Here is a 12,234-nt window from a genome sequence, read left to right as displayed (position 1 = left end):
AAAACACCACTACAAAAATGATGCTCAGAAGATTCTTTATAAAACAGTCATTTATAAACCTGGTAAAAAATCAACAAGAAAATATCATCAAATGCAAAGTGATGACAAGATTTGCGTTGTTGCATCAGTAAAATTAATTTCATGTGTGTACCTGGAAGAACAGACCTCCATGTATGAGTTTCCTGGTTCATAGTGTTACTTCCTCTATGGACTAGTATTGCATACATAATGGAAGGGTGTCTACAATTAAAGACCAAGTCTTTGAATACTGAACATGTTTCGAAATATTACACATTTGACAATAAGGAATGGCTTTGTAAACCTACTTGTAAATTTTTTAGTTGAGACCGTTTTAAGTTGGTAAGATATGTCCGGACAGTGACTGGTGAGATATGGCTTCTTATTGAGTATAGCATTAATCTTTATTTTATGCTAATAAACATTTTCTCACTTTGTTGGTGATGATCAAATTTAGATTTGTTGAGTTTTCGAGCGGCAAAAAAACGTGCAGACACAAAGACTGGTGGATGGAACGGACGATAAAGAAAATGTTACGTTAAATCGGGAAGTTTGCATACTTAAATCTCGCGCTTTGAGAAAACGGAGCTTAATGCATGTGCGTATATTATCGTCCACAATTAGCTTGTGCAATAACCATAGGCTAATCAATGACGACACTTTCCGCTTTATGGAATGTTTCGTTTAAAGGCTTAGCTGGGACGCCACCTTTTGCACCTGCATTATGTCCCATTTTCACATAGCAATGCTGATGTTTAAAATAAAATTCTACTACAATACTGCTAAATATGCATTAAGCTCGAAAAACACTTGTCACGAGAAAATTAAACAATTCAAGCGCGTTTATTTTGCTTGTCGATTGCACGAGTATCTTGTAAAGGTTGGCACGCTTTATAATATTTATTTGAAGGAGACTCGCTCTGGAAAACGGGCTAAATGCATGAGCGTAAACTGTCGTCCCAGATTAGCCTGGGCGGTACCCATGAGTATGGGAGGACGCCTGTAAAGCGTATTTTATAGTATACATAGTCGTACCAGGGCTACCTGAGCCGAAAACGACCAATTGAGCACCAGTAGACATGACAGTAAACAATTCTGCTATTTACGTTTTATGCATAACAATGTTAAGTGCATTTATATCAATGTATCTGGTGCTTCACCGTTGTATTTTTCACTCCAAAAATAGTCTTTAAAAGTACATCTCTATATCCTTACTTGCGAGGCTCAAACACATTTTAACTACATAGAGGGTAACTCTTATAATACAAAAACTAATAAAGCACGCGTTGCCTCCCTTCAACAATGAACTAAAAAATAAGTCAGCTAAAAATAGTGCTTACCCGCGTCGTGAACAAAATATCCAACTTCTAAAAATAACTAACGTTACTTTATTTACGTCACAACGAGATCTCAGTCTAATAACGTTTCGCCTAAATTCTGACGCACGCGTAATTTAACAACGGCGCAATTTTTAACTAACTTGGAAGTTTCTAGGAAACATGTGGTCTTCAAACACTGCCGAAGACTTGAGATTTCAGCAGGCGTTGCTAACGTCACTCCGGACGGGCGAAATAATGCCGTTACTAAAGGAAGAACTAAAATATTGTATCCAGAGTAGACGTTTATCTGAAGGCAAGACCGAACTTGTTTTAGAGACTGAAGAAAACCACAACACTCAGGTAAAAGGCGATGAAAAAAAATCATAATATAATGCATGTGTAAATTATACTATTTATATTTATGACTGCTGCTCTATCTATTTGTGCAAGACGTCTAAATCTGTATTTCAACATTCCAGTCACGCTATGATTTAATCACGTTGCATTCATGTTAAAAGTTGTGTAACTTGACTGTTTATAATCTTCATGTTCAGAAGGCTCATGTTCGACCCTGTTAAATTGGAATGGTTTATCATGTGAAACAATTATTAACAAATAAGTCCACACACCTGGTCCAAAACATAAATTCGCAGATTATATACTGCATAGAATTATCAGCAACGTAAGGCCTACTGCTGCACTATTGTCATAATTTCCAGAGTAAAAGCATTCAGAAGACAAACAGCACAAACTCTTTGATTGTGACAACACAGTGGCTTGCATTTTGTACATTAAGGTCTCACTCTAACTAAGATTTTTGCATAATACAAAATTATGAATTTACATGCACTGTTGTTTGTAGGAACTAAGAACAGAAGAGCTTGAGAAAATTGACAGACGCAAAGAGCAGAATAGAAGGGCATCTGCAAAGTTTAGGAACAGGAAGAAATCTGAACTGGATGATTTGACGAAGGTTATACAAGTTAGCTCAGATGTAGTTTAACAGATATATAATAGTTGTATTTTTGAACTGCGTTGTCCACACAAATTAATCAAATATTTTAAAGCAAATAAATACGCACATCATGTAGCTACCAAAATGGACATTATACTATTATATGTATTGTGTAATCAAGAACTATAATATTGTTTTAAAAAGTAACAATATGTAAGCCTGTTAGATAGGTTGAATTTAATAATATCCTCCATTATTATACTTACATGGAAAAAAGACAAACAAGACGATTGAATGCAGTGCCAGCATTAGTAACGTGAGGCAGCAAACAAACAGTAATGTTCCAAAACGAGAGGATTCTAATAGGTACCACGAATCATTTCTAGGAAGAAATTGTTGGTTTCAGACATGTGAAGTATTGCAACGAAAGAATGCCGAGCTGCAGGATATAGTGGCCAAGTTGGAAGCTGAACGCGACACCCTCTATGCTGAAGTAGTGAGGATCTTAATGGGTCCAGCATGTGTGTTGGTACAGTAAGCAGATGAGGGTTTGCTGTGTAATGGTTGTGGATTCATTCAATAGAGATAAGTTCGGGGTTAATTGGGTTTAATGCATGTGCGTAAAGTGTCCTCCAAAATTAGCCTGTGCAATCCGCTTGCATTATTTTTTCGTTACAAGGGTGTATCTTCTAAACAATTATCGATGGCAGGAAGAAACTGTAAACCCTGATAAGCCCATGTCGACTGCACAGGCTTATCTAAGATGACACTTCATGTGCATGCATTAAGCCCAGTTTTCCCAGAATGCGGCTCCAAGTGTGAGTGTTTGACAAAACTTAGCTCAGTATGATCATAAAATGACATTTATTTGTTTCATTGTCATTATCCTGGGTATACAACGAACACTTAGTTTGTTAAAAGCGAAAGCTTATACTTCATTCACTATAAACTGAAGGATGAACTCAGTGAAACTGCTACTAAATCTGTGTTCAATAGATGCGGAATAATGTTTGATTGTGCTTTTGAAAGTAATGGACACCTTATACAGTGCATTTCAACGAACTTTTTACCTCTTCATCAGGCTACGAATCCAACAGATTATCGATTATTTCTAAAATCTACCTTGCAACACATTCTCATAATAAACATTCTCATAATGTTAGTTTAAGATTGCCATGTAATTTAGAAACATGCATTATTCAGATACGATGCATACTACATACCGACTTACTCCGAATTGGTTTACATTTTGGAAGTAAAAAAAACTTATCCGTGGGTACAAACACGACTGACACATATCACATTCTTTCGAAATCAAACACCATGCCATTAGTTTCATTGAAATGCAATTTTCATTCCAAGTGTTGTTAGTACCTACAGATGAGATGTATTTCACTGCTGCCTTTATATGCTCAAAATTATGTATACATTGTAAATTAATAGTATTATACATCCGCGTTGGTTTTCGGGTTTTCGGTTAGGCTATCCCGCACATTACAAGTGTCCATGTTTTGCACGTATTTAAAAAACAACATGAACATATGTTATCATTCAAACCCAACATAACACATTTATGTATTGTTACATTTCATCATATGTTAATGTCATTAGAATGCTCAGTTCATTCGATTAGCAATACGTACGACATGGCGTACTGTTTTTGTTAAACTTGTCTGTTATAATGAAAATCAGTTTTGCATACGATGGTTGCCTGTAAATCCATTCGAAAGAACAGGATATGTCAGTGTATTATTATGTAGCACAGCATTCGCGAACTGTCTTGTAACAGTTTGAACACATCATTTGCTTCCGGATTGCAGTTACATATTCTTGTTGTGTATGTTCAAACGGGTCCACACGGAAATAGTATTGTGTTATTGACGTCAAATTTACTTACAATCGCTCTTGCAGAGAATTCAAGAGTAACAGAGCAATCGCGCCTTTTCTTCGTGAAACTGTACACGACTTTATTCGCTTAACACGTCTTATAAAAATGCAAGCCCGCGTCCTGACAAAAAACAAGAGCACCGCCTAGCGGGTGCACAGCGCTCATCTATTTTTCTTTTTAAAGGTGAAGGGCCTTATCTCAATACTTCAATCAAAAAGGGGGAGGGGTGGGGGTGGAGAGGGTGTATAGCGTGGGTGTGTGGTCATGTATTACATTTTTTTTCAAAAATGAAAAAATGGGGGGGGGGGGGGAATATTCGGTTGGATGCTTGGACAGTATTTAAAAAATAAAATAATGAAAATAAATATTTGTGTTTTTTTAACCATGTTTTAAAAATAATGGAGGGGGGTGTCGGGGGGATGCGAGAGGGATATAGTGTGTGTGTGTGGGGGGGGGGGGATTGTCATTTATTTCATTATCTTTCAAAAATGAAAAAAATGGGAGGGGATTAATGGGTTGGATGGTTGGAGTATTTAAAAAATGAAATAATAAAAATATTTATTTGTGTTTTTTTTTAACTATGTTTCACAAAAATGGGGGGGTGAGAGGGGGGTATAGTGTAAAAATAAGAAAAACATGGAAAAACTAAGTTGGGGGGGATTCTGGGGTGAGCCGTGGGAGATGGTTTGGGTTTAGTCTGTTGTGGTATATCAGGTAAGTGTTATTTTGTCAAAGAATGAATCAAATTTGATCATAAAGAAAGAAGTTATGGCAATTTTAGCAAAATTGTATACTTTGACCTAGAGAGTCAAGATCATTCAAAGGTCAAGGTCAAATTCAACGTGCCAGGTACAGTACCCTCATAACAGTTAGAAAGAATTTGAAGTTTGAAAGCAATAGCCTTGATACTTTAGAAGTAAAGTGGATCTAAACACAAAATTTAACCAAATATTCAAAGTTAATAAGTCAAGAAAGGGTCATAATTCTGTGAAAATGCCAATCAGAGTTACATAACTTTACCTGCACAGTCCCCTTACGAGTTAGTTAGTGTTGCAAGTATGAAAGCAATAGCTTTGATACCGTAGGAATGAAGTGGACCTAAACACAAAACTTAACCTACTTTTCAATTTTCTAAGTATAAAAGGGGCCATAATTCCGTGAAAAGGCCCGTCAGAGTTACATAACTTTGCCTGCACAGTCCCCTTATGATATTTAGTAAGTGTTGCAAGTATAAAAGCAATAGCTTTGATACTTTCGTAATAAAGTGGACCTAAACACAAAACTTAACCAAATATTCAATGTTCTAAGTTTCAAAAGGGCACATAATTCTTACTTTATCTTACTTTGCCTGCCAAGTCCCTCATGATAAAAAGTAAGGGTGTCATGTTTGAATGCAATAGCTTTGATACTTTATGAGAAAAGTGGACCTCAACACAAAACATAACCGGACGCCGATGCAGACGCCGACTCTCAGGTGATGACAATAGCTCATATATTTAAAAAAATATATATGAGCTAAAAACGATTATACTAGTAGTATATAATAACTGACGTGTTATCATATATTTCAAAGCAAGTTCGCAATAGTAATTTCATACGCATTCACCTTTTTTCTAGACATGACGTTTTTTAGTAAAAGTACTTACATGGGAAACCAATAAATAAATATTGGTTATGAACAATTTAGGATTCCTGAGATAACCATGACGAAGTAACCACTTAAGTAAGAGCATGTAACAGGCGATTTGCTCAATACTACATTATCTTCTTAAATACCACACACGTTTAGAAAAGGCAGGTCAACTAAAGATTCAGTTTCCATCCTTTATTTATTTATTAAAATATGTTAATGTGAATTAACGAATGTATTGCCGCTTAATTGATATAGAGAGTTGCTTTTATGCTATATTTTTAAATGCATCATCTCTAAAGCTATGTCCAATATGAACGGTAAAATGTTGAGAATTATAACCAGAATCTACAAATCTTGAGTTATACAGATGCAATGCATATTCTGAGCTTTTTTATCGCAGTATGTTTAAGCATTTTTCATTTATGTACAAGTATTGTTGTTCTACTCAAAATAACGCGTTTTATTTGTTCACGAAGATATGGAGCTAAACAAACAGAGCGAACAGTGCGTCAGTTATAAACTTTATTCACACGTGTAACAAGAATATTTATAACATGTAACATAGACGCATAGACAATGTTCAAAACGATAAAACAGTTGACTACATTGTTTACAAAGACAACACTTTACAATACGTGGCAATAGAGTAAAAACACCAATACAAAAATAATGCTAAGAGGCATTCTTTATAAAACACTCATTTATAAACCTAGTAAAAAATTGACAAGATTCGCGTTCTTGCATCAGTAAAATTTGTTGCATGTGTAAGCCTGGAAGACCAGACCTCCATGTATGAGTTTCCTGGTTCATATTGTTACTTCCTCTATGGACTAATATTGCAAACATAATGGTAGGGGGTCTACAATTTAATACGCACTTTAAAGTAAGCACCATTTAGTGAGCAATATGAAAAAAAAACAATACACAGATGATGCATAAATCCCACTTCTAAATATATGTACACGTAGAAAATATTGCCTTATCAAACAAAAGTGAACAACAGGTATACTTTTGAAAACTTCACGTCACTCACCGGATATACACGCACATTGACGTAAAAAATATTTTATTTGAACACAGCCGGTGGTTTGTATATATTTACTACAGATTTCGGTGAGCACTACGCATAGCCCTTATCCGAGAGATAATGGCGAATGATCTACTTAAGTGGGATCATAATGTATGTTTTAATAACAACGCGTCTATGGTCAACAAATATGGTGGAGGTAGATACAAATATCGGTTACTAGATATGAATAAACACTTACAATGCTGTAGATATGCTAATGTTTGTTATGAATAGAACTAAATTGAAAGTAAAAAAGTACAAAGAAAAATCGAATAATCAATTTGCACGAATGGCAATAAACCAATACATATATAATATCAAGATGTATACGTGAAGAAACTTATATATTATTTATATATACATGTATTAAATAATGCACTGCAAATGTTTCGAAATATTATAACGTTTAGCAATAAGGAATGGCTTTCTAAAGCCATTATGAAACGTACTTGTAAAGTTTGAAGTTGAGACCGTTTTAAGTTGAGACCGTTTTAAGTTGAGACCGTTTTAAGTTCTTAGGATATGTCCGGGCATATATGAAGTACAGAAATTTTAAAAGGGCAATAAATTAATTGCCGTAACTACACAGTGCCTGGTGAGATTTGGCTCCTTATTAAGTATGTACTTTATTTTATTCTTAGACTAATAAACATTTTCTCACTTTGCTGGTGATGATTAGATTTACATTTGTTTAGTTTTCGAGCGGCAACAAAGCGTGCAGACACAAAGACTGATGGTCGGAACGGAGAAAATATGCCTGCCCTTCGGGCAAATAAAGAAAATGTTACGGTAAATCGTGAAGTTTGCATACTTAAATCTCCTGAATAATCGGGTCGCGTTCTGTAAAAAAGGGGCTTAATGCATGTGCGTAAATTATCGTACACAATTAGCTCGTGCAGTAACCATAGGCTTATCAGTGACAATAATTTCGAGACACGAGAACAAAGAATTCAACAATTCAAGCGCGTTTATTTTGCTTGTCGAGTGCACGAGTATCATATAAAGGTTGGCACGCTTTATAGTCTTTATTTGAATGAAACTCGCTCTGGAAAACGGGCTAAATGCATGTGCGTAAACTGTCGTCCCAGATTAGCCTGTGCTGTTCGCAGGAGTAAGGGAGGACGCCTGCAAGCGTATTTTCCTTACCCCGGGTATCGTATAGCATACTTAGTAGTACCAGAGCTACCTGAGCTGAAAACGACCAATTAAACACCAGTAGACATGACAGTAAACTACGTTTTATGCATAAGAATGTTAGGTGCATTTATATCAATGTATCTGGTGCTTCATCGTTGTATTTTTCACTCCAAAATAGTCTTTAAAAGTACATCTCTATATCCATACTTGCGAGGCTCAAACACATTTTAACTACATAGAGGGTAACTCTTATTATACAAAAACTAATAAAGCACGCGTTGCCTCCCTTAAACAATTAACTAAAAATACGTCAGCTAAAAATAGTGCTTACCCGCGTCGTGAACAAAATATCCAACTTCTAAAAATAACTAACGTGACTTCATTTACGTCACAACGAGATCTCAGTATTAACGTATTGCCTAAATGCTGACGCACGCGTAATTCAACAACGGCGCAATTTTCAACTAACTTGGAAGTTTCTAGGAAACATGTGGTCTTCAAACACTGCCGAAGACTTGAGATTTCAGCAGGCGGTGCTTACGTCACTCCGGACGGGCGAAATAATGCCGTTACTGAAGGAAGAACTCAAGTATTGTATTCAGAGTAGACGTTTATATGAAGGCAAGACCGAACTTGTTTTAGAGACAGAAGAAAACCACAAGACTCAGGTAAAAGGCGATGAAATATAAACAAAATCATAATATTATGCACGGGTAAATTATACTATATATATTTATGACTGCTGCACTATCTGTTTGTGCCAGACGCCTAAATCTGTATTTCAACATTCCAGTCACGCTATGATTTGGTCGCATTGCCCTCATGTTAAAAGACCTACTGCGGCACTATTATCATAATTTCAAGAGTAAAAGCATTCAGAAAACAAACAGCACAGACTCTATAATTGTGACAACACAGTGGTCAGCATTTTGTACATTAAGGTCTCACTCTAACTTGCGTACTACAAAATTATCAATGTACATGCACTGCTGTTTGTAGGAACTAAGAACAGAAGAACTTGAGAAAATTGACAGACGCAAAGAGCAGAATAGAAGGGCATCTGCAAAGTTTAGGAACAGGAAGAAGTCTGAACTGGATGATTTGACGAAGGTTATACAAGTTAGCTCAGATGTAGTTTAACAGATATATAATAGTTGTATTTTTGAACTGCGTTGTCCACACAAATTAATCAAATATTTTAAAGCAAATAAATACGCACATCATTTAGCTACTAAAATGGACATTACACTATTATATGTATTGTGTATTTAAGAACTACAGTATTTTTTTTTAAAGAGTAACAATATGTAAGCCTGCTAGATAGGTTAAATTTAATAATATCCTCCTAAATTATACTTACATGCAAAACAGACGAAAATACAATTAAATGCAGTGCCAGCATTAGTAACGTGAGGCAGCAAACATACAGTGATGTTCCAAAACGAGAGGATTGTAATAGGTACCACGAATAATTTCTAGAAAGAAATATATCTTTTACACGGAGAAACATTATTATTGTTGGTTTCAGACATGTGAAGTATTGCAACGAAAGAATGCCGAGCTGCAGGATATAGTGGCCAAGTTGGAAGCTGAACGCGACACCATCTATGCTGAAGTAGTGAGGATCTTAATGGGTCCACCATGTGTGTTGGTACAGTAAGCAGATGAGGATTTGCTGTGTAATGGTTGTGGATTCATTCAATAGAGATAAGTTCAGGTTTAATGGGGCTTAATGCATATGCGTAAAGTGTCCTCCAAAATTAGCCCGTGCAATCCGCTTGCATTATTTTTTTTATTAAAATGGTGTATCTTCTAAACAATTATCGATGGCAGGAAGAAACTGTAAACCCTGATAAGCCCATGTCGACTGCACAGGCTTATCTAAGATGACACTTCATGTGCATGCATTAAGCCCAGTTTTCCCAGAATGCGGCTCCAAGTGTGAGTGTTTGACAAAACTTAGCTCAGTATGATCATAAAATGACATTTATTTGTTTCATTGTCATTATCCTGGGTATACAACGAACACTTAGTTTTTAAAAGCGATAGCTTATACTTCATTCACTATTAGCTGAAGGATGAACTCAGTGAAACTGCTACTAAATCTGTGTTCAATAGCTGCGGAATAATGTTTGATTGTGCTTTTGAAAGTAATGGACACCTTATACACTGCCTTTCAACGAACTTCTTACCTCTTCATCAGGCTACGAATCCAACAGATTATCCATTATTTCTAGTACAATCTACCTTGCAAACATGCTCATAATGTTAGTTTAAGATTGCCATGTAATTTAGAAACATTAATTGTTAATATACGAAGCATACTACATACCGACTAACTTCATTTTGGAAGAAAAAAATTATCCGTGGGTACAAACACGGCTGACACATACCACATTCTTTCGAAATCAAACACCATACCATTAGTTTCATTGAAATGCAATTATTATTGCAAGTGTTGTTTGTACCTACAGATGAGATGTATTTCACTGCCGTCTTTATATGCTCCAAATTATGTAAACATTGTAAATAAATAATATTATACATCCGCGTTGGTTTTCGGTTAGGCTATCCCGCACATTACAAGCGTCCATGTTTTGCACGTATTTAAACAACATGAACATATAGTATCATTCAAGCCCAACATAACACATTAATGTATTGTAACATTTCATCAGATGTTTATCTCATTAAAATGCTCAGTTCATTCCATTAACTGTACTTACAACATGGCGTACTGTTTTTGTTTAAAAGTATCTGTTATAATGAAAATCAGTTTTGCATACGATGGTATCCGTTCGAAAGCACATGATATGTCCGTGTATTATTTTGTAGCACAGCATTCGCGTACTGTCTTGTTACAGTTTGAACACATCATTTGCTTCCGGATTGCAGTTACATTTTCATGTTGATGTTCGTGAAACTGTACACGACTTTATTTGCTTAACACGTCTTATAATAATGCAAGCCCGCGTCCTGACAAAAAACAAGAGCACCGCCTAGCGGGTGCACACCGCTCATCTATTTTTCTTTTTTAAGGTGAAGGGCCCTATCTCAATACTTCAATCAAAAAGTGGAGTGGGGGTGGAGAAGGTGTATAGCGTGGGTGTGTTGTCAATCCGGGGTGGGGCGTGGGAGATGGTTTGGGTTAAGTCTATTGTGGTATGTCAGGTTAGTGTTATTTCGTCAAAGTATGAATCAAATTTGATCATAAAGAAAGAAGTTATGGCAATGTTAGCGAAATTGTATACTTTGACCTAGAGAGTCAAGATCATTCAAAGGTCAAGGTCAAATTCAACTTGCCAGGTACAGTACCCAAATAACAGTAAGAACGTATTTGAAGTTTGATTGCAATAGCTTTGATACTTTAGAAGTAAAGTGGATCTAAACACAAAAATTAACCAAATATTCAAAGTTACTAAGTCAAAAAGGGTCATACTTCTGTCGAAATGCCAGTCAGACTTACATAACTTTACCTGCACATTCCCCTTATGATAGTTAGTATGTGTTGCAAGTATGAAAGCAATAGCTTTGATACTTTAGAAATGAAGTGGACCTAAACGCAAAACTTAACCAAATTTTCAATTTTCTAAGTATAAAAGGGGCCATAATTCTGTGAAAATGCCAGTCAGAGTTACATAACTTTGCATGCACTGTCCCCTTATGATAGTTAGTAAATGTTGCAAGTATGAAAGGAATAGCTTTGATATTTTAGGAATATCGTGGACCTTAACACAAAACTTAACCAAATTTTCAATGTTTTAAGTTTAAAAGGGCCCATAATTCTGTCAAAATGCCAGCAAGAGTTATCTTACTTTGCCTGCCCAGTCCCCTCATGATAGAAAGTAAGTGTGCCATGTAAAAATGCAATTGCTCTGATACTTTATGAGAAAAGTGGACCTAAACACAAAACTTAACCGGACACCGACGCAGACACCGACTCTCTGGTGATGACAATAGCTCATATATTTAAAAATATATATATATGAGCTAAAAACTATTATACAAGTAGTATAAAATAACTGACGTGTATAGTTCAAAGCAAGTTCGCAAAAGTAGTTTCATACGCATGCACTTTTTTTCTAGACATGACGATTTTTAGTATATGTACTTACATGGGAAACAAATAAATAAATAGTGGTTATGAACAATTTAGGATTCCTGACGATGTAACCAATTAGGTAAAAGAATGTTACAGGCGATTTGCGCAATACT

The 12,234-nt window shown here is 35.7% G+C and overlaps 2 protein-coding genes across 2 annotated transcripts; both read left to right on the top strand.

Moving 5' to 3' along the window:
• The first annotated feature begins 1,516 nt into the window (after positions 1–1,516).
• Positions 1,517–3,328, top strand: LOC127875098 (cyclic AMP-dependent transcription factor ATF-3-like). The gene is made up of 3 exons (XM_052419920.1): positions 1,517–1,697; positions 2,200–2,310; positions 2,699–3,328. The coding sequence occupies exons 1-3, from the start codon at positions 1,518–1,520 to the stop codon at positions 2,828–2,830; spliced, it is 423 nt and encodes a 140-aa protein (XP_052275880.1). The 5' UTR covers position 1,517; the 3' UTR covers positions 2,831–3,328.
• A 5,070-nt stretch (positions 3,329–8,398) lies between these two features.
• Positions 8,399–10,516, top strand: LOC127875097 (cyclic AMP-dependent transcription factor ATF-3-like). The gene is made up of 3 exons (XM_052419919.1): positions 8,399–8,687; positions 9,019–9,129; positions 9,548–10,516. Exons 1-3 carry the CDS (start codon positions 8,508–8,510, stop codon positions 9,677–9,679), a joined length of 423 nt encoding a protein of 140 aa, XP_052275879.1. The 5' UTR covers positions 8,399–8,507; the 3' UTR covers positions 9,680–10,516.
• The last annotated feature ends 1,718 nt before the right edge of the window (positions 10,517–12,234 follow it).

The sequence above is a fragment of the Dreissena polymorpha genome, chromosome 3 (genome assembly GCF_020536995.1).
Source record: "Dreissena polymorpha isolate Duluth1 chromosome 3, UMN_Dpol_1.0, whole genome shotgun sequence".
NCBI classification, from domain to species: domain Eukaryota; kingdom Metazoa; phylum Mollusca; class Bivalvia; order Myida; family Dreissenidae; genus Dreissena; species Dreissena polymorpha.
The sequence above is the reverse complement of the archived record's forward strand: the minus strand, read 5'-3'. Positions and strand labels throughout refer to the sequence as shown.

Coding starts and splice junctions, on each gene's coding strand:
- LOC127875097 (XM_052419919.1), top strand. CDS start 8,508: ATGTGGTCTTCAAACACTGCCGAAGACTTGAGATTTCAGCAGGCGGTG. Junction 8,688..9,018: donor AAGAAAACCACAAGACTCAG/GTAAAAGGCGAT, acceptor TGCTGTTTGTAG/GAACTAAGAACAGAAGAACT. Junction 9,130..9,547: donor AACTGGATGATTTGACGAAG/GTTATACAAGTT, acceptor TGTTGGTTTCAG/ACATGTGAAGTATTGCAACG.
- LOC127875098 (XM_052419920.1), top strand. CDS start 1,518: ATGTGGTCTTCAAACACTGCCGAAGACTTGAGATTTCAGCAGGCGTTG. Junction 1,698..2,199: donor AAGAAAACCACAACACTCAG/GTAAAAGGCGAT, acceptor TGTTGTTTGTAG/GAACTAAGAACAGAAGAGCT. Junction 2,311..2,698: donor AACTGGATGATTTGACGAAG/GTTATACAAGTT, acceptor TGTTGGTTTCAG/ACATGTGAAGTATTGCAACG.